Below are 21205 nucleotides of genomic sequence, written 5' to 3'. Positions count from 1 at the left end.
TTTTTCCATCAATTTTGATTGGAGTTTTTTTCTCTTCTTCTCAACAAAATTATAATTCACAATCTTTCTTTTGTTAAGGCAACTCATAAGCTTATTTGCACCAAAGCATTTTTCCTATTACTAGAGTTGATTTGAACCCATCTTGCTGTTTTTTTTTAATTATAATTTCTTGATAATGCTTGACGGATTGAACAACTATTAGTTTCAGTTATATTTATATTAAGAAAGATATACTATGCGAAATTGTTTTGCATAATCAATAAAAGTTAGCCATGGAGTGGCATTTTCGGAAGTATCGGAGAGTTGTAGGGATAGTTTTGTCATTCGTCGATATGTATCAGCCGACATGCGGGGGGAGAAGTGGGAATGCTCGCGTCTGCGACTCGCTCATTGGCGACGCTCTGGCATTTCTCTATCTCCCTTTTTTTCCTTGGATATAAAAAGCCGAAAACCGCTTCCTTGGTTTCGGTGCTTGGGGGAGCGAAGTCGGGAGAAAACAATTAAAAAGGGGGAGTTTAGAGAGGTCGAGGAGGACCGCTCGCTCGGGTCGATAGTGATGGTGAGTGGAGTAATGCAGAGGCTTGGAGGAGGGGGAGAGGCGTGAAAGAAACCACTTTCTCGGGTTCTTTTCATAGCTTTTTTAGAAGATTTCGTGCTTTTTTTTTTTCTTTGTTTCCGATCGGTTTTTGGTGTTTGAGCGGGGAGAAACGGGCGAATTTCGGTTAAAAATCGAAGCTTGGAAGGTTTAAGCTCGGCTAATGGCGAAGAGGGTCAGTTGAACTGGAGCTTCTGCTGTTGTGTTGATCTGGTTTTGATTTCAATAGTTTGGGTTTGAAGAGCTGCAGCTCAAGATCTCTCCGGAAAACCTACAAAAATTAAAACTCTGCTTGCTTTCTGAGGCGGACGAGTTCTAGGAGGAGAAGAAGAGGATAAAAAGGGTCGGACAGGGGTCTCCCGGCCCGATCCGGTGGAGAGGAGGGGAGGCAGAGAAGGAGGAGAGCAAAGGATGATGTTCGGATCTCCTCCGACGGCGGCGGAGAAGGATCTGAAAGTTCCGTACCTAGCGGCAACGGCGCCTTTCAACCACACGAAAGAGGAATCCGATATCCTGCACGGCCAGCAGCAGCAGCAGCAGCAGATGAGTTCCGGCTTGCTCCGGTACCGATCGGCTCCGAGCTCGCTGCTTGGGGAGGTGTGCGAGGACTTCCTCCCGGCGAGACCCTCGAGCCTCCAGACGGAGGCCATGTTCGCCCGCTTCCTGGCGCCGGATCCCAGGGACGAGATCCGGAACAAACCGGCCTCCGCCGGCGGCGGACAGAGGAGCCCCCAGTTCGCCCCGCCGGCGCCTCCGGCGGCGGCATCCGCGACGATGGAGCACGGCGGGGCGGAGGAGCTCGCGGGCCAGCAGAGCGGCGGGTTCTCTGCTTCCCAGCTGCTGTATCACTCGCAGCAGCAGCAGCAATTGCCGAGCCCCAGCCCGGTCGAGAGCTCGTACCGTGTAGTGAGTTCGATGGCCATGGAGGCGGAGCAGATGAAGACCGCTGCCGGAGCCGCCGTTGGCGGCGATGGCGGGAACTGCTTCAATCTCATTCGGCACAGTAGCTCCCCCGCGGGCTTTTCTCACGCTTCGATGTAGAAAATGGTAACTCTCTCCCTTGTTCTTCTCCATAGAACTGTTGCTTATTTATTGGACTAGCTTCTGTAACAGTGTATATATGGAAAAATTTCACATTTATCCGTGCAATTTAACCTGTGTCACAAGATGCAAAATCGGAAATTTTGGAAAAGTTTCTGCTTTTTGGAATAAGTACGGTAGCTAAAATTTCATCCTGTTTTGCCTAAACAAATGACGCTAAGAAGACAAGGAGGGGAAAAGGGGCAATTTTTTTTTTTTTTTGGTAAATAAAGGGGCATTTTTTTAAGTTTAGCATTTCTCTTGTCCCTTTTTTTTGGTGCAGTTATGGCTTAGCTAATAAGAGTTCTGAACTCTCTTTTCTGTCTTTTGTTGTAATGATAAATTTTTGCTACGAAGTTTTCGGATGAAAGTAGGCTAAATTTCTATGGTTTTATAGGCTATGCGATGATGAGAGGCATCACGGGTTTCAGCAATGGGAATGGCTCCATGGGGGATGGCACAAATCCTCCAAAGGGTCAGATAAGCTTCTCTTCAAGGCAAAACTCCTCGGCCGGGCTCATGTCTCAGATCTCTGAGATAGGGAGCGAGTGCATGGGGGGACGTAGCCCAGAAGATGGTAACTTGGGAGTCGGCAATGGCGGCGGCCGGTGTTACATGCCGGGCTTTCCGGCTGCCTCCTGGGATGACTCCCCTCTGCTTTCCGATAACTACTCGGGGCTTAAAAGAGCCAGAGAGGCCGAGGGGAAGATGACCGCGGGTCTCAACCCATCAAACCCTCAGGTATCTCTTCTTGATCACCCCTGCCCTTTAGACCGGCTTCTTTCTCTAAGTGCATCTCTTTGCTTGCTTGGCAGAATGGAGATATCAGGAGCCATGCATCGGGTCTCACCCATCATTTTAGCTTGCCAAAGACCTCGTCGGAGATGGCTGCAATCGAAAAATTTATACAGTTCCAGGATGCTGTTCCTTGCAAGATCCGAGCCAAACGGGGTTGCGCCACTCACCCACGAAGCATTGCCGAGAGGGTAATTGCTCTCTTAATTTCTCGTTTGTTTCTCCATTAGTAAGCTTGGTGATTGAACCTAGGAGCATCTAATTACATATACTCACTCATTGGTTTTATCAGGTGAGAAGGACTAGAATTAGTGAAAGAATGAGGAAACTACAAGAGCTTGTGCCTAACATGGATAAGGTATTGCCACGCTTCCAATGAAACAGTAACACTTTCTTGAAACTATTTCTCCAAAAAAAGAAAGAAAAAGAACTCTCTAATTATTGTTTTGGATTCGCAGCAAACCAACACTGCTGACATGTTAGATTTGGCAGTCGACTACATCAAAGAACTCCAGACACAAGTCAAGGTATCGATCTTTTGGAACCCGTTTAATTAACCTCAACTATAAAACATACTTATTTTTAATTTCCATGGTTCTTTGTTATTTGAAGACCCTATCGGAGACCCGTGCGAGCTGCACCTGTTCTGCGAGCAAGCAGAAGCCATGCCCGAACCCGGCTGTGTGAACCTAGCGTATAGAAAAGCGAAGATGGTGGAGGAGGTGATCTTAGAACCAGAGATGTCTCATTAGGGATGAACTTTCTACCAGTGGGAGAAGGCCCCAAATGAAGCAGACAAGGAGGAGGAGGGAAATGTATAGCTATCACTATTAGAAAGTCATATAGCTGCCGTTTTGTATGTATTTTCACTTTGCTCTAATTAATTATATCTCATCCACTCCACAAAGGAGTTTGCTAAATTTACTTCAAGGATGACCAAAGGGAACAAATCTGTAGTCTTCCTGAGAATTTAGGGCCACAGGTTTTCAAGTGCTACCTTCAGCAAATAGAGGCAGGTTTTAAACAGTGAACAGAGGGAGACATCCTTGTCATCTTGCCAAAAATGGCCTAGAATATACCAATGTCTCTAAACTCTATAATGCCTTTGAGTTACAATCCAAAAGTTGGCTATAAAAGATTAAGATAGCAGCATGACCCCTCCATGAATCATAAACAGTCATTACCATATATGAAGTGATTAACCGTTGGCTTCTCGAATTTTATAGGACATTATATTGACAACTTAAACCAATAAGTAGCCGTGTGTGACTCATGCTGCTAAAATGATCACATTCAAAACTTTTCGTGAGGCAAGGTTTCCTTTTTCTTTCTCCCATCCATCTCCCAGGATGCAATTAGATGGGGGAAAAGGAGAGGATAGGAATAATGGGATGGGAGATTTGGGGATAGGAGAAGCTGTGTCCAACTCACGGATCACGATACCCTTTAGAAAAGGAGGGATCCCCTCATTGGTGGACGTGACGGCCACGTTGCAGGGACGATCCCCTTCAGGTCCGCCACCCCGCCGTAGCGTGGAAGCCGGTCTTGGCGTCAACGTGCATCGTGACCGTTGGATGAGACGGGTCCGGTGGTCCCGCTCACGTTTCCTTGATCAGATATGGCTGGAGCCAGGAGTCGGTCGTGCTTGAGGATAAGACTTCTTTTTTATCCTTTTCAAGGGAGTCGGCGCGTGCCCAGAACGGGATACGGACGCACCTTTCACTCTGCTGGTTGGATTAGCAGCATCAAAACAAAAGGGTTGGAAGTCACAGATTTCATCATCTCGCATTCACCTGCACGGAGCATACATATAAAATATCAGCACTTAATTATTTTATCCAGAATAAATTAACTGATCCAGTATCACAGTATTAATTATATTTTTTTTATTTTTAAAATTATATTGTAAATTATTTTTAAAGTTTTTTTACATAAATATCGAATTTTACATAAATATCCTGCCCAAATTGATATTTGCATATATAATACTATTCTACCATTTTTTTTATTCTTATTTTTGCATATGTACCACGCCATCTAACACCGTTAAAAAATTAATTGTTTCAAATTAAAATGACCAAAATATCTTTAATGATAAATGTGTAAAAGAAAAATACATAAGATGATCGCGATGAAGGACACAAAAGTAATCTAAAATTTTATTTTATTTTTAATTAAAATATATATGATTTTTATTAACCGTTATATTAGGAGTATTTGTGCAAAAACAGTATTTTATGAGGGCACAGAAATAAATATAATTTTTAAGAGAATATTCACATAAATTTGAATTTTTAGAAGAATATTCATGCAAAAAATTCTTATTTTTATAATAGTTAACTTATTTTTACTATATAGGTTAAAATATTTTGATATCAATTATTATATATTAGCCTATATATATCAGATTATCATTCGAACACTAGAATTCCAGGTACTTGCATATCAAAGTGAGAATCACAATTCTTCTATACTTCTTTTTTTTTTTGGGGGCACTATGAGATACCTGAGACAGGCTAGAACCCGGGGGGAAGAAAGAGGGGCATTAATTTATCATTAGAATAGCTTAGCTGGGAAAGTAGGGGCATGAGGCTGTCCATTTGGGACTCAAATGTACCTGATGTAGATGTAGTTAGTAGATGCTTGTCTTTTTATGTGTCTCGTGCCGATTTTAACACCTAACATAAAGGTTTAAGATCTTTATAACGGGGAGGAAAAAAATCTCTACCATACGTTATAACTGCATAGATGTCAGGAACGTCAGCATGCTCTAAATATCAGAATTGATTGAACGGTAGAGATTAAAAATGACATCCATCACCGTCATCTGACGCACCTGGATAAAGCTCCTGCCGTCAAGATGGTGGCCACTCGGTATCACACTTGTGGCAGATCAGAAAGAGGAAAAAGCTAACAGCAGATCGCCTTTGGGCTTGGTGCCTGCCCACCGCACCTAAAGGCAAAGCTCCCCACAACCATCACACCCCTTTTGAATATTGGCTATTTAAAAATATGGTTCCCAGAGGATGGGAAAAATATAGTAAATAAAAAAAATATTTTATATTTGCCTAGAATTTTTAAGGAAGAAAGATGGAAAAATATTTTTTTATAGAAATAATTTTTTTATATTTTATAAAAAAATCATATGAAATATAAAAAAGTCTAATTTTATCGTCTGAAAATTAGAATAGTTTTTTCAAAAAAAAATTTAAGTTTTTAGATAGAATAAGATAAAATTTTTCTCTCTATTAAAGTATAACAGTTATTTAATCTAACTTTTCTAAAAATATAGATGTTCCAAACATAAGCTACTTAAAATGTGCCTTTTTTTCTGACCAACTAAATATGTAAAGATTATTTTTTCAGATATTATATACTCAAGCATGGTTTCCACAAATACTGAGAAAAAAAATTTCTCACAAACTGAACGGTTGTTGAGTAGCTCCTCTGTAGCGTGGAGTCATTGCCTCATCTTCGCTTGAGCAGATTCACCCTTTTGAGTGCAGAAAGGCCTTTTTTTTTGGGTAGAGTGCAGAAAGGCTTTCTTTTAATTAGCAACTAGGTAAGAGAACATTATCATTTAGAAAAATAAAGGTAAAAGAAAGAAAGAAAGGAAGCTATCAGAAACCATGTTTTAAGATATAAAAGCCATCGTAATGATATAAAGACCATCATAACAGTTGCTTGGACCACTGGCGTCACATATGTGTCTATATATATACATATAGGCATTTATAACAGCATTTAAATAAAAGTTGTTATTTAGCATAAATACAAGAGCCGATCCAGATTTTTTTCCTTAAAAGGGCCAGTATAAAGACTACAAAAAATTATTAATAAAAAATATATGTTGAAATTGTGCTTGACCAATATTTGTAGAAAATATATTAGTCAAATTTATTACAATATAATCTAAATAACTAAGAACTTTTTTTTAAAAAAAAGATCACAGAGAAAGAGAGGAGGTGATGAATCCTAGAATATTCAATCACTAACAAGAAATGAATAGTGAGAATACAAAAAAAAAAATATAAGAAGGGTAATCTTATTGGAAATATTTTATTTATTTTTTACTTTGCTTTCAATATCAATGACTTAGCTTTCGAAACTAAATGGTGGAACTTCCCTCCTGATTTCATTGAAGATGTTTTGGGGAAAATTAAGAGCTCAAAACCAGACATCAATGACAATAGGGAAACACTAATTCTAACTCTATTGTTCTTCTAATAAAAACTCCGATGGGATTTTTCCCCTCTTATTCCCTCAAAAAAAAGTAACTCTTTTAACTTAAAATGTACAATACAAAAAGGGTCAAAAGAGATAAAGTTACAAACAATATTAAAGAACAATAAAACATGAATTGCTGTTAAGATCTTATGGAAATGCATCATTATTGAAAGTCCAAAGAGATGATTCAAAATTAAGAGAACAATCCATGCGTGAACATTAAAGTCTCAAATCTCTACCCCGAGGTTTCCAGAATAAATAGAACCTATGCTATAATAGCAAATCATATAGCATTTATTAAAAGTTCAGATCCTTTTCAAATTCCTAAAAAATCCAAGTTGAAATCAGTGAGACTCATCTATTAGAGGATATGCATTGTACCAAATTAGGTAGGATTTTCAATGGAGTCCAAGGAGGGTGCACTTAAGAACCTATAAGAGGCCGTGGCCCCCCCTCCTACTTTTTTTTCTTTTCCCTTCTTTTTTGTGGTACATCCCCCCCTCTCCTACTTGATCTGCCGCTCTGCTATAACAGCCATGTGTTATGACTAGAATGACAGCATTTATGCGGCATTTATGCGACATGTGTTATACTCTTACCATATTCTTCAAGAAAATCTATTTAAACTTGAATGTATGAATAAGCCTTTTATTTACATAATAACAGTATATAATATTTTCATAGAGAAGCATCACCAGAGTACATCAGCATAATTGAAACGTTGGCAGAAACAAAGCGGCATAAGACTTCCAGGGACTCCTTTGACCAAAATCCCCACAAATCCATCACAAAAATGATTCCCACAGAGCAAAGGTTTTAACGGACTGTACCTTTTTTGGATCATCAGAAAACAGAATGCCTCGCCGATTTCACCATGGAGAACAAGTTTGTAAAGGACAACCAGTCTGATGGCTGGTCTTGGTACCTAACTCTGGAAGGTAGAAACAAAAGCACGTTTCATGCAAGCTGTTTTAACTTCTCAAGACACATTTATAAATTTCTTCTATAGTATAAATAAATAAATAAATAAAACTAGATTCAACTCTCTGAAACATTTAGATGAGAGATTGATTCAAATACTGTCAGAACAAGGGTAAATGTGATTCCAGCATTGTATAAATTTCGATGCAATGCACCTTACACAATTGATATGCCCCCACCACAATCTGGACTCACGATCTTGTGATCTCACATCTTAAGTCAATTGGAGGAAGCTATCATAGCTCTGCTAGATTAATATTCCGGAGTTCTTTAAAATGGTGAAGATCAAAGTCCAAAGGAAAAGATTTGGAGAATATACAAATAATTAGCAGGTTCCCTAGTTTGAACATTGATGAGCACATGCACTGAAAAACCAAACCAGCCAATGGCATGTCATATTAAGAAGAGCCACCTAATCTTGATATTTCAAGAAGAATAGATAAAGGAACAGTCGGTATTTGGGAAAAATGGAGTTTGATAAAAAAACCTTTTTCAAGCTGTATTGGTCCGTTGATGAGTGTACAGCCACCTCAACAAAATCTTCAGAGGTGGCCCAGAGAACTCTTGATCATGTACACCAACAAGAAGGATTTGAAGTAAAAGCTTTTCTATAAATATAACTTGTAAAAAGATATCACATACTGACTGTAGAATTTACAAATAAGTGAAAAGAAGTGAGAATTTAAGATAGGTTGGATTTCTCAGGAAAGAAAAGAAAGAAATCTCAAAGAGCACTGCACATTCAGATATCATAGTTCCTTGTATGTATAAAAAATTCAAACTGCTAACGTGAAATATAAGAACATCTAATATGGCAAAAAGAAAATTGATATGCTGGAACACAACGGGCAAGAGGGTAGTCCAGCTCAAGAGTTGGCACCATCTTTTCACCATAGACAAGAGCCATGAGTGGCCTGGGACCAGAAACACCCAAAACAGAAAGCTACAGGTAAGTGGTGAACAGCCTTATATAATGCAATCCACTAAAGGAAGCATGTAATGATCCAATTGAAACCTACACATGCAATATTTAGAAAAGCACGAGGGTTCCCAGCCTAAACGAGTCCTGGGGTGCATCAAAGAAGCTTCACAAGAGCACATTGGCAAGCACAACAACTTGTGGCATCCACGCCAGCATCAGCTTTCACTTTTGTGCTAGCAAATATCGGATATCATCCAGCACTAGCATCAGCTGCATCAGACAAAGCATCGGATTGAGAAGTGCGAAGAAAGTTTGAAGAAAGTAATTTTGAGGATAGTTGAAAGTTCGTATATAACAATGGCTATAGTGTAGATTCTTTAGTTATGATCAACTATTGTAGTTAGCACTTGAAAATATAAAGGATATGAAATCTGGCAAAATAATTTTCCATACGGATGCCATGCACGTGTCAGTTAACAGTGTCTTATGCTGCAAGGACCACAAGATGATGATGCTTGGGGCGACGCTCGATATTCAACTTCAATCTTGGTAATCAGTAGGAATACTGACCCACAAGTTTTAGAAAGAGTGCGATTGAGAAAAGCTTTTGTAGACGAACCAAGTTCCAGAGACTCTGTTTATCTATTGTCATCATGGCAGTATGAAGATGCAGATAAAGTTAATAAAGTTGAGGATAATTTGTTACCTTGTACTGAATACTGAAATGTATACATTGTATCTTTCAAGGCCAGATCAGAAATTCAGGTGTAACTCAGCAGTCTAGCTATTCCATTTTTGCAAGACTCTGATAAGCAGAACCTTAGCCAATCAAGTATTTAGACGTGCAAGAGAGCCAAAAAAATGTATCACAAGAAAATTTAAGGGCTGCCCAAGCAGATCACCAAAAAGCCAAAAAGTGAAAAGAGCCATGAGGAAAATGACCCATTCCAATAACTTTCAACTAGACTAAAGGGTAGGGGGTGGTGCAAATTTTGTGATCAGAAGGCCCAGATTCTAGAGTCGTGGCAGCCGGAGGGAGCCCAATCTTCGACATCTCAGTCTCTGGGACGGAGCTGAGGGCAGCTTGGGCTGGTTTTTGTCGTGTTCGGCGTAAGCTGAGGGCCAATGCCATTCTGCTTGAGGGTGACTCTGCCACAGAAATTGGTTGGATCTCCGGGTGTCCTAGAAAAGCTGAGGGACACCACCTCCTGCTTCGGAACATCTGGGGTATGGCTAGTGGTGGCATTATCAGGGAAAGGCATGTCTACAGGGAGGCCAATAAAGCTACAGACTGAGTGGTTTTCTTTGTGACAAATCACTCTAAGGTGTTCTTTAGACTGGTGAGGGAGAGCTGCCTCCGACGCTTCATGACCTGTTGTATTTGACATTTGTGGATGTATTCATACTAGAATTGTACAAATTGTCCGGTATAGCAAAAAAGAAAAAAGGGGGTGGGACTTAAAGAACCACGGAAAATTCTTGCCAAGACCCAATTAAAAGACCACTAATATTAACCACAGCCTAAAAGCAACAGTATGAAATTCTCTTCCCCTCTTCCCCTTGGTTGCATCCATTTGGGCATTGAAATGGGATAGTTCCTAGATAGTTTTGTACAGATTGATGATTTGCACCTTAAATTCCTTCGTTCTTTCTAAAGTACTGAATACTTCACACTCCTTAAGGAAGTCATTTTACTAGATATGTCCACAAGATTGTTGAATGTGATTGACCCATTTCCACCAGTCTGCCATATCTAATACCGCTTATGTTTTGTTTCGAAGGACAGGACAACTTTTTTAAAAAAATTTCCCCATTTTGCTCCGTGTAAACATTTATTGGCCAACCATTAGCCCTTTCCTGTTTCAAGAAAAGTGAGAATTCTGCAGTCTACTTTTCTCCACATTTTTGAAATATCCTGAAGCAGTCCCAAGTCTTTTTCTTATATGCCTACTTGCACTATTGCCAAAATATTAGTTTAGAGCACCTTTACCACCACTTGTTCTATGCTCTATTTTGTCCCCATTTCCTAAAGCCTTTTATCTCAGCTCAAATTTTAAAATCTTTAAGACTATATTAAGGCACTATAACCAATCTTTTTCTAGTAACAACCACCACTGCATCTCTATCAGCCAATATGTATACAATAAGAAACAAATCATGGGAAAGATATATGCAATTATTTATCACTCCTGAAATACATATTACCTTTTTCAACATCAAACTAATGCCAGTTTTTAATACCCGAACATCAATCAGTATTTCTTCATTCATTTATGGAAGTGATGTAAGAAACTTATCATTAGGTTTAGCACCTAAAGCTTACCTTTTGCCACTCACTCCATCAATTGTCCTCCAAAGAGCACAACAATCAACAGCACAATTGCAAAGCACACAACTGGTCCATGTTTCATATCCTCAGGTAATCACAAACCTGACCAGATTGCTGCCGTCTTTTCTTGAAGCATACTTCAACCCAAAGGTGCATAGCCTTCCTCCAATTCATTTCCTCCCAAAATTTTGCTTATTATTATTCAATATTTCCTTGCAACCCCTTCGGCATTCTTGATCTGTCAAAGGAGATATAAGTGCAAATTACATTGCTTAAGCTATCCTTCACCAAAAGCTCATATCATATTGTCACCACCTTGCACTTGAATATATTAATTATGGCATCGAACAAACCAAATTGATTCAATCTGATTTCAACTTTCAAAGGAAAATCCAGTGTCCAAGCAGGAAGATATCAACCTCATAAATCAGAATTTCAACATGACTTTCAAACTATCATTAGTTATCCCAATCCTCACCAGAACCTTTAGTCAAGTTAGTTTGTCAAGAGACAAAAAAAAGAAGAAGCAAGGAGCACCATCTTTACCAGAATCTTTTGGTGTTTGACAAGTATTTTCCTGTACACTATCTTGTCATCATCAAACTGCGAATGATTAAGCAAAGCATCATCTCTAGCAACATTAGAACAAGAAAGATCAGGATGTATATTGATGATTTTGAACCTTTCATAAACATTCAAGAAAGCAGAGCCACTACAAAAATTAGAACAAGAGGGGAGCGTGAACATTCTCGTCTAAGGTCCTTCCACTTCCTGGATATCATCGTGAAGAGCGTCATTGATCACTACAGGTAACTGGGCAGACCTGAAATTTAAGATAGCCAATTAAGGGATTTTCCTTATGGCCGTTAAAAAAAGGATATTCCAGTGCATGAGGCTCCTGCTGCAAGATCTGGGAGGGTCAGATGTACGCAGCCTTATCCCTGCATGCAGAGAGTTCTTTTCCATATTTCTAACCCGTAACACCCAGATTTTAATGGAGGAATCTTACCATCGTCAAGGCCCACCCTCTTAATTCCCTTATTGCAATGTTACCTGAAATATTTTAGCATAGCCCTTCTAGCAACAAGTTCACAAAACAACTAGGATTCTTTAACCTCTGTATAGAACTTTTCCATTTGTACATGGTAAGAAACCCGCCAAAGAAACCAACCAGCAAATAAGCAAAAAAATGTATAGACCCACTTACAGAGGTTGTTAGAATTGAGATCCACATTACTCTATCCTATTTCAGCAATTTCTAGGCCCTAATTGGATGCTAGTTCTGCTAGTTAGGGGATGATTAGTAGTTTAACCAGCAGGAGAAGAGCACAAAATGTCATGATAACTTCAATTTCTCAACATCCAAAAAGTAGGCTAATGTGGTTCACTTTATTTTATCAGGAGGGTGAAATAAAGTTAAATAAAGTTGACCAACGGAGCTTTCTCTTCTCTCTCCCTCTTCATTTTTTCCAATTTTTCCACAGCATACTACTAAGCCCAGGAATATCAAGGCACTAGTATAAAATAACTAGCCAATACCCTCACCACATATTTGGGCTCCTCAAAGTCAGCTTAATTTGGGGGGAAATATAATGATATTTATAGAAACCTAATGAAACTCATCTGACTACTCTGGTTCCACATACACTGCTCATAAAACAGTGGAACTGGGCCAAAGGAGTTTGATAAAGGGGCTCTCAAGTCCTTTTTCTTCTTCTTCTTCTTGTTTTTTTTTCTTTGGCATGGCACGTGCCATTTCAGCGGCAATCAGATCCTTATACAGAATTTCAACAAGCACCTCAAATGTGTGACATCAAATCTCTTATGACATTCTACAGTATTTCACGCATGTTTCTTTTATATCAACAGATGTAGTTCTACTTTCTGGCAACTTCATAAATGTAGGATTTCATGGCTAAATTGGTAAGTTTATGTTGGACTAAAGCCACAACTTCCTTTAGCCAAGCAATCTTCAATGTCTTCCCCTATCTCATCTAATTCTGTCAATAATAAAAAATTCTAACAAATAAAGCCCAAAAAAATCTTTAATCCAGTTGACAAACCTTTAAAATTGTATTTTAACTTAGAAAATAGAGTGCAAACATATCAAGATACCAACGGTAGCACCAACCAGAGCTTGACTCCAAGGTTGGTATCATGCTCTTCAGAGGAGGTCATGTGATTGAGTCACATTATGTGTGATATATCAATATTTAGAAAATGCAACTTATATATAGAGGTGCATTGCACAGATGGAGAGTGTATAGGACTTGATAGTTGTGCGTGGGCACGGTAATGTCATTGTAATAGCATGATGGACGCACGAGATTTCCTGGTACAGTTGTAGGTTGTATCCACAGCCTCCCGTTGATCATGGTTGGGAGAGGGCTACCCAACGGTTTTGTAGCCTAATTTTAGCCCTTGGGCTCATCTCTAAACATGTATCTTGATGGAAATGAACCAACGGTAACATCAAATTTCATATCTTTGAGATTAATCACAGATAGATCAACTACCTCCCTTGTAAAAACAATAATTAAGTGTAGGCTGCGCTATCAGGAGTTTTCAGTTCAGCCTGTATAGAATGAAATCATGCAACATTGATACCTATCAATATGTAAATAATTCTGCTCTAGGGCATAATCCAAGAATTTAGAATCAGAAAGACAAATCCATCCATTGGAGAAGAAAATTAACAAGATACATAGAAAAAATTGCCAATCCACCAACAAAAAATTTACGAGGAAATAAAAGAAGTTACCACAGAATAAAATTAAAGGAGGAAAACCCTAGGCTCCTCCGTATCAAAAGTAGAGCGCCATCTGGACGCTCTTCTCCGAGAAGCCGCACTTCTCATAGAACGCCCTCAGATCCGGATCGCAATCGAGGATGACCTTGTAGCAACCGGCGGCCCTGGCGTGCTCCACGAGGTACCGGACCACCCGCTGGCCGAGGCGGCGGCCGCGTATGGCGGCGTCGACGACGACGTCCTCGATGTGGCCGACCATACCGCAGCCCCGGAGGAACTTCCTCTCGATGAAGACGCTGCCGGTGGCCACGATCCGGCCGGCGCGGAGATCCTCCACGACGCAGATGACGTGGTCGTCCCCGAGGGCGGCGATGTCAGCGAAGCGGGCGCGGAAGTCGGCGTCGGAGAGAGGGGGACAGTGGCTGAGCTGGGCGAGGAGTTCGACGAAGCCCTTGGAGTTGTCCGAGATCTCCAGCCGCCGGATGGGGAGGAGATCATCGTCTCCTCTGCCGCACCCGGCATCGGCCGCCGCCGGTGGCGTTCTGCTCTCCATTCTCCGCTGCTTCCGGGGTGCAAGTGACCCGATGACTGCTTTCAAGGCCTTGGAAGTCCCAATGGGAGGTGGAGAAGATTTATCAACCTATTTTACCTCGGTATGTCTGAGGTAAAAAAAAATGGGGGTAATTAATCACCGGTACATTTATTGACCGGTCTTTAACATTTAATTCCTGTTGACTGGTTGTTTAACAATCAATCCAGCCATATTTCAATATTTTATTATGAGACGAAAACGCCCCCTAAGAATATTAAAATGCCCCTGCCCCTTTTGATCTCCCATTCCCAGAAGAAGAAGAAGAAACAGGGGCAGCCGCCACCGACCACGGCCCGTCCCCGCCCGAGCTCCCTCCCGCGGCCGCCACCGGCGCCGTCTCGCTCCCTACCGAGCCCCATCTCGCGGCCCCGCCACCTCCCGTGCCCTTTCCCTTCCTAATCTCCCGTTCTCAGAAGAAAAAGAAGAAGAAGAAGGCCCGGCCGCCGCCGACCACAACTCGCCTCTGCCCGAGCTCCCTCCTGCGGCCGTCGCCGGCCCCTGCTCGCCCCCTCCCTCGCCCCCTCTCGCGGCCTCTTCCCTCCCGAGCCCCCTCCCATGGCCCGCCCCCGTCCGAGCTCCCTCCCGCGGCTGCCGTCGGCCCCGACTCGCCACCGCCGGCGGCCCCGCCCCCTCCCGCGGCCCCCTCCAACGGCCGCCACAGCCCGGCCCCCCTCCGGTGCCGCCGGCTCGCGGGAGGAGAAGAAAGAAGAAGAAGGGAAGAAGAGGAGAAAAAGAAAAGAAAAGGAAAGAAAAGGAAAGAAAAAGAAGAAAAGAAAAGAAAAAAGAAAGAAAAGAAAAATAAATAAATGCATAAATAAATAAATCAATAAATATAAATGAACAAATAAAATAAATAAATAAATAAATAAATAATATATTCTATAATAAAATAAAATAATTATAAATAAATAAATAAAGCCGCCACGGCCGGGCCCTCTCCTGCGGCCCCCTTCTGCGGCCGCCATGGCCGGGCCCTCTCCCCCGGCCCCCTTCCGGTGGCGCCGGCTTGCGGGAGGAGAAGAAAGAAGAAGAAAGAAAGAAGAGAAAAAAAAGAAAAAGAAGAGAAAAAAGGAAAGAGAAAGAAGAGAGGGAAAGAAAAAGAAAAAAGGAAAGAAAAAGAAGAAAAGGAAAGAAGAAGAAAAAAAAGGAAAGAAAAAGAAGAAAAGGAAAAAAAAGAAAAGAAAAAGGAAGAAAAGGAAAGAAAAAGAAGAAAAAGGAAAGAAAGGAAAGAAAAAGAAGAAAAAGAAAAGGAAAAGAAGAAAAGGAAAAAAAAGAAAAAAAGAAAAGAAAAAAAGAAGAAGAAAAAGGAAAGAAAAAGAAGAGAAGGAAAGAAAAAGAAAAAGAAAAAAGAAAAGAAGAAAAAAAGAAAAAAGAAAAGAAAAGAAAAGAAAAAAATAGAAGAAAAGGAAAGAAAAAGAAGATTCATGTATATGCAGAGAATACTTAATTGTGTACAGAGAACACTTAACTGTGTGCATCACACAGTTAAGTGTTCTCTGTACACAATTAAGTCTTCTCTATATACACTTAACTGTGTGATGCATAGAACACTTAACTGTGTGCAGAGAAAATTTAAATGTGTGCATATAAGACTTAATTGTGTATAGAGAATATTTAACTTAACTGTGTGATGTATAGAATACTTAACTGTGTTGAGAGAAGATTTGAGTGTGTGCATAGAAGACTTAACTGTGTGTAGAGAAGGAAAGAAAAAGAAAAATGAAAGAAAAAAAGAAGGAAAGAAAAAGAAAAAAAAGAAGAAAAAGGAAAGAAAAAGAGGAAAAAGGAAAGAAAAAGAAGAAAAGAAAAGAAAAAGAAGAAAAGGAAAAAAGAAAAAAAGAAAAGAAAAAAAGAAGAAGAAAAAGGAAAGAAAAAGAAGAGAAGGAAAGAAAAAGAAAAAAAGAAAAAAAGAAGAAAAGGAAAGAAAAAGAAAAAAGAAAAGAAGAAAAAAGAAAAAAGAAAAGAAAAGAAAAGAAAAAAAAGAAGAAAAGAAAAAAAAAGAAGATTTAAGTATATGCAGAGAAAACTTAATTGTGTACAGAGAATACTTAACTGTGTGATGCACACAGTTAAGTTTTCTCTGCAGACAATTAAGTCTTCTCTGCACACACTTAACTGTGTGATGCATAGAACACTTAACTGTATGCAGAGAAAATTTAAATGTGTGCATATAAGACTTAATTGTGTATAGAGAATATTTAACTGAACTGTGTGATGTATAGAATACTTAACTGTGTTGGGAGAAGATTTAAGTGTGTGCATAGAAGACTTAACTGTGTGCAGAGAATAAAAGAGAAAGAAAAATGAAAGAAAAAGAAAAGAAGGAAAGAAAAAGAAAAAAAAGAAGAAAAAGGAAAGAAAAAGAGGAAAAAGGAAAGAAAAAGAAGAAAAGAAAAGAAAAGAAAAAGAAGAAAAGGAAAAAAGAAAAAAAGAAAAGAAAAAAAGAAGAAGAAAAAGGAAAGAAAAAGAAGAGAAGGAAAGAAAAAGAAAAAAAGAAAAAAAAAAGAAGAAAAGGAAAGAAAAAGAAAAAAAAAGAAGAAAAAAGAAAAAAGAAAAGAAAAGAAAAGAAAAAAATAGAAGAAAAGGAAAGAAAAAGAAGATTTATGTATGTGCAGAGAAGATTTAATTGTATACAGAGAATACTTAACTGTGTGCATCACACAGTTAAGTATTCTCTGTACACAATTAAGTCTTCTCTGCACACACTTAACTGTGTGATGCATAGAACACTTAACTGTATGCAGAGAAAATTTAAATGTGTGCATATTAGACTTAATTGTGTATAGAGAATATTTAACTTAATTGTGTGATGTATAGAATACTTAACTATGTTGAGAAAAGATTTAAGTGTGTAATGCACGCAGAGAACACTTAATTGTATAAAAAAAATACTTAACTGTGTAATGCACGCAGTTAAGTGTTCTCTGTATACAATTAAGTTTTTTCTGCACATACTTAATTGTGTGATGCAGAGAATACTTAACTGTGTGCAGAGCAAGAAAGAAAAAAAAGAGAACGGAAAGAAAAAGAAGAAGAAAAAAGAAAGAAAGAAAAGGAAAAAAAGGAAAAAAGGAAAGAAAAGGAAAAAAAGGAACGAAAAAGAAGAACTTAAAAGAAAAAAGGAAGAAAAAGAAACAATGAGTGGCAGTTAGATTAGTAAGCTTGGTACACATGTAATATAGTATGGCACATATTTAAGCAAACTTAGCACATATTTAATTCCTATTGCTAAGCTTGCTTAAATATGTGCCATACTATATTACATGTGTACCAAGCTTACTAACCTAACTGCCACTCACTGTTTTCTTTTTCCGTTTTTTCTTTCCTTTTCTTCTTTTTTCTTTTAAGTTTTCTCTGCACACACTTACATCTTCTCTCAACACAGTTAAATATTCTATACATCACACAATTAAGTTAAATATTCTCTATACACAATTAAGTCTTATATGCACACATTTAAATTTTCTCTGCATACAGTATAGTGTTCTATGCATCACACAGTTAAGTGTGTGCAGAGAAGACTTAATTGTATACAGAGAATACTTAACTCTGTGATGCACACAGTTAAGTGTTCTCTGTATATAATTAAATCTTCTCTGCACATACATAAATCTTCTTTTTCTTTCCTTTTCTTCTATTTTTTTTCTTTTCTTTTCTTTTCTTTTTTCTTTTTTTTCTTTGTTTCTTCTTTTCTTTTTTCTTTTTCTTTCCTTTTCTTCTTTTTTCTTTTTTTTTCTTTTTCTTTCCTTCTTTTCTTTTTCTTTCCTTTTTCTTCTTCTTTTTTTTTTCTTTTTTTTCCTTTTCTTCTTTTTCTTTTCTTTTTCTTCTTTTTCTTTCCTTTCTTTCCTTTTTCTTCTTTTTCTTTCATTTTCTTCCTTTTTCTTTTCTTTTTTTCTTTTCTTTCTTTTTCTTCTTTTTCTTTCTTTTTTTTCTTCTTCTTTCCTTTTCTTCTTTTTCTTTCCTTTTTTCTTTTTCTTTCCCTCTCTTCTTTTTCTTTCCTTTTCTTCTATTTTTTTTCTTTTCTTTTCTTTTATTTTATTTTCTTTTTTCTTTTTTTCTTCTTTTCTTTTTTCTTTTTCTTTCCTTTTCTTCTTTTTTCTTTTTCTTTCCTTTTCTTCCTTTTTCTTTATTTATTTATTTATAATTATTTTATTTTATTAGAATATATTATTTATTTATTTATTTATTTTATTTATTTGTTTATTTATATTTATTGAATTATTTATTTATGCATTTATTTAATTATTTATTTTTCTTTTTTTCTTTTTTTCTTTTTTTTTTCTTTTCTTTTTCTTCTCTTCTTCCCTTCTTCTTCTTTCTTCTTTCTTCTCCTCCTGCGAGCCGGCGACGCCGGAGGGGGCCGGGCCGTGGCGGCCGTTGGAGGGGGCCGCGGGAGGGGGCGGGGCCGCCGTCGACGGCGAGCCGGGGCCGACGGCGGCCGCGGGAGGGAGCTCGGGCGGGGGCCGTGGGAGGTGGCTCGGGAGGGGGCGAGGCCGCAGGAGGGGGCTCGGGAGGGGGCGAGCAGGGGCCGACGGCGGCCGCAGGAGGGAGCTCGGGCGGAGGCGAGCTGTGGTCGGCGGCGGCCGGGCCTTCTTCTTCTTCTTTTTCTGCTGAGATCGAGAGATTAGGAGGGGAAGGGGCACGGGAGGTGGCGGAGCCGCGGGATGGGGCTCGGTAGGAAGCGAGACGGCGCCGGTGGCAGCCACGGGAGGGAGCTCGGGCGGGGATGGGCCGTGGTCGGTGGCGGCTGCCCCTGTTTCTTCTTCTTCTTCTGGGAATGGGAGATCAAAAGGGGTAGGGGCATTTTCGGTATTTTTTGAAAAAACAAAAGGGGCTAAAGGACCGGAAATTAAACTTAATAGAGATAATGGACCAAAGATTTTAAGACCGGTCAACGGGGACTTTTTGTTATAGCGTGGTCTTTTAGAGGGTGGGAAATTAATTACCCCAAAAAAATGCCACGTACTTCCTTAATGAGTAATGACAGTTGAAAGATTTTTTTTTTTTTTTTACATCGGCCACTCTTGTGTGAGCATAACGTTGCATCACCAACAATAAGATTATACAAAGTAGAAGGAACGATCCAGAAAATACCTTCCGAATGATGAGCAGCAAATAAGGCAATCTAGCCCACAATCTAGTTCACTTTCCGAAGGACATGTCTGACTGGACCACATGGCACTCTCGAAGCAAACGATGTGTGTCAACTAGAAAAGGATACTTTGCCTCCTCCAACCTCTTCTCTCGTAGACGCTTAATCAACAAAGCTGAATTCCTCTACAGGATGATGTAGCCTGCCTCCATAATATGTCCGTATGTGAGAGTCCCTCCTATGCAGCCCTAAACTCTGCCTCAAATGCTGATGCCTCGAAAGAACGACCCCTTCGCCGCAGTCAACCTGGAGCCAGGTCACAGAATCATAATCCCAATGGCAGTTGTACCAGCTCTGTGGCTAGAGGTGGGTTTCTGAGTCGAGATCATATGGAACACTTACTCCATGCAGATGAGGAGATTTGGCTTCATATTTTCTTTGGCTGAGTTGGCAGCTGCTTGGGAGGGAGGGTTACCTGTTGTTGAGTTTAAAGCATTTTAGGTTTGGCTAGAGGGGGATTCTACGACTGCTATCATGTGAATCAGTCATTCCTCCCACAATGCTCCTCAATTCATTCTTCTCTTACGTGATATTTTGCAACTTATGCTAAAAGTTGGTGCTTGGTTGGTGCCTTTCCAAGCTACCTACATATTTAGGGAAGATAACCGAGCAGCAGATTAGTTGGCATCCACTGAGATTTATTTTAATATACAGTTTGAACATGAGGACACGCTGCCCACTCAGTATCTCAGTTACTGATGGCACATACTTATTGTTCCTCTTTCATTTGATTTTAGTTTTGGGTTTGCTTCCATTGTACAAAAAAAAAAAAAAAAAAAAGACTGCATGGAGATACAATACAATTAAATATACATCGTATTATAAATAAATATGTTCATGTACAATGAAAGAGGCAGTGGCGATGATCAGTGGGCACTGTAAGATGGTGTTGATGATTTAAATCGGATTGCCTAGATGATCTTAGATCATTGGTGATCATTATCTATAGCTATTCAAGATCACTAGCCATACAATACCAAAATTATTCCTGATATATTTCATAAAAATATACTTATTAGTCTTGTAAATTATTAATCCTATAAAGATATATTAATTGTTATTATAGAATTAATATTTTTTATTTATACCTATAATATACTATTTTTAATACTAATATTCATTTTGTTTAGGGAAAAAAGGCAAATAGAAGTAATATATTAAATAATTTTATTATATAAATATAGAGTATAATAGTATATTTCTACAATAATTTAGAATTATAATTGAATAATAATAATATGACAATAATATGATTAATAATATAATATAATATATAACATATATAATATTGACATAATATAGTAATTATATATTGATATATCAGTTTTTCTTTTAAAATGAGAGTCATTTTTGTCCTCAAATTTCAGCCGAAGATTAATGTTTTAGAATGATATTGGATACTCGACCTTAAGAATAGACATCTTATCACTAGATGAGCGGTGATTTGAGAAGTGAGGATAATTTTGGATCACTGCCGCGTAGGATTACCGTTTGTAGAACCAAACGTGGCGATTTCGTCACCTTTACCAGTATTACCCTTGATCTTGAGATGATCACCCCAATAACAAATGTCCCTTAAAGTTTATTTACAAGGTCATGTCTATTTTTTTTGAAAAAAATTAGGTTATCTGCAATTTGCATTACAATACAGAATTTTAAAAAAAATCAAAAAGGATTTTGCATATTATATTTCAAATAAAAATATAAAATAATTTTGAAACAAAGTAAATTTTTGTTTGAACAAAGTAATTCTAAAGGTTGCATGATCAAATCACGTATCAAC

General features: G+C 38.8%; 2 protein-coding genes across 11 annotated transcripts; one reads left to right on the top strand and one right to left on the bottom strand.

The window, feature by feature from the left end:
- Window positions 1–460: 460 nt before the first annotated feature.
- Window positions 461–3400, top strand: LOC120107780 (transcription factor bHLH130-like). The gene is made up of 7 exons (XM_039121233.1): window positions 461–1632; window positions 1959–1978; window positions 2073–2416; window positions 2491–2661; window positions 2763–2828; window positions 2929–2997; window positions 3083–3400. The coding sequence occupies exons 1-7, from the start codon at window positions 1007–1009 to the stop codon at window positions 3155–3157; spliced, it is 1371 nt and encodes a 456-aa protein (XP_038977161.1). The 5' UTR covers window positions 461–1006; the 3' UTR covers window positions 3158–3400.
- Window positions 3401–3635: 235 nt separating this feature from the next.
- On the bottom strand, window positions 3636–14306 carry LOC103711383 (glucosamine 6-phosphate N-acetyltransferase 1-like). Of its 10 annotated transcripts, XM_039121229.1 has the most exons (5): window positions 13691–14305; window positions 8698–8870; window positions 7528–7628; window positions 5307–6028; window positions 3636–4263 (listed from the first exon to the last, which is right to left on the bottom strand). In XM_039121229.1, exon 1 carries the CDS (start codon window positions 14229–14231, stop codon window positions 13734–13736), a length of 498 nt encoding a protein of 165 aa, XP_038977157.1. In that variant the 5' UTR covers window positions 14232–14305; the 3' UTR covers window positions 3636–4263; window positions 5307–6028; window positions 7528–7628; window positions 8698–8870; window positions 13691–13733. The 10 variants fall into 10 exon arrangements, with proteins under 10 accessions (XP_038977157.1, XP_038977151.1, XP_038977153.1 ...); XM_039121223.1 differs by adding an exon at window positions 5088–5148 and having other exon boundaries at window positions 5307–8870; XM_039121225.1 differs by having other exon boundaries at window positions 7528–8870.
- Window positions 14307–21205: the final 6899 nt, after the last annotated feature.

This window comes from Phoenix dactylifera, unplaced genomic scaffold (genome assembly GCF_009389715.1).
Source record: "Phoenix dactylifera cultivar Barhee BC4 unplaced genomic scaffold, palm_55x_up_171113_PBpolish2nd_filt_p 001015F, whole genome shotgun sequence".
Lineage (NCBI taxonomy): Eukaryota > Viridiplantae > Streptophyta > Magnoliopsida > Arecales > Arecaceae > Phoenix > Phoenix dactylifera.
The sequence above is the reverse complement of the archived record's forward strand: the minus strand, read 5'-3'. Positions and strand labels throughout refer to the sequence as shown.

Excerpts from the sequence above, each read along its gene's own strand:
- LOC103711383 (XM_039121224.1), bottom strand. The coding sequence starts at position 14,231 with ATGGAGAGCAGAACGCCACCGGCGGCGGCCGATGCCGGGTGCGGCAGA.
- LOC120107780 (XM_039121233.1), top strand. The coding sequence starts at position 1,007 with ATGATGTTCGGATCTCCTCCGACGGCGGCGGAGAAGGATCTGAAAGTT. Across the intron at positions 2,417-2,490 it reads TCAACCCATCAAACCCTCAG|AATGGAGATATCAGGAGCCA; the intron begins GTATCTCTTCTT and ends CTTGCTTGGCAG. Across the intron at positions 2,829-2,928 it reads TTGTGCCTAACATGGATAAG|CAAACCAACACTGCTGACAT; the intron begins GTATTGCCACGC and ends TTGGATTCGCAG.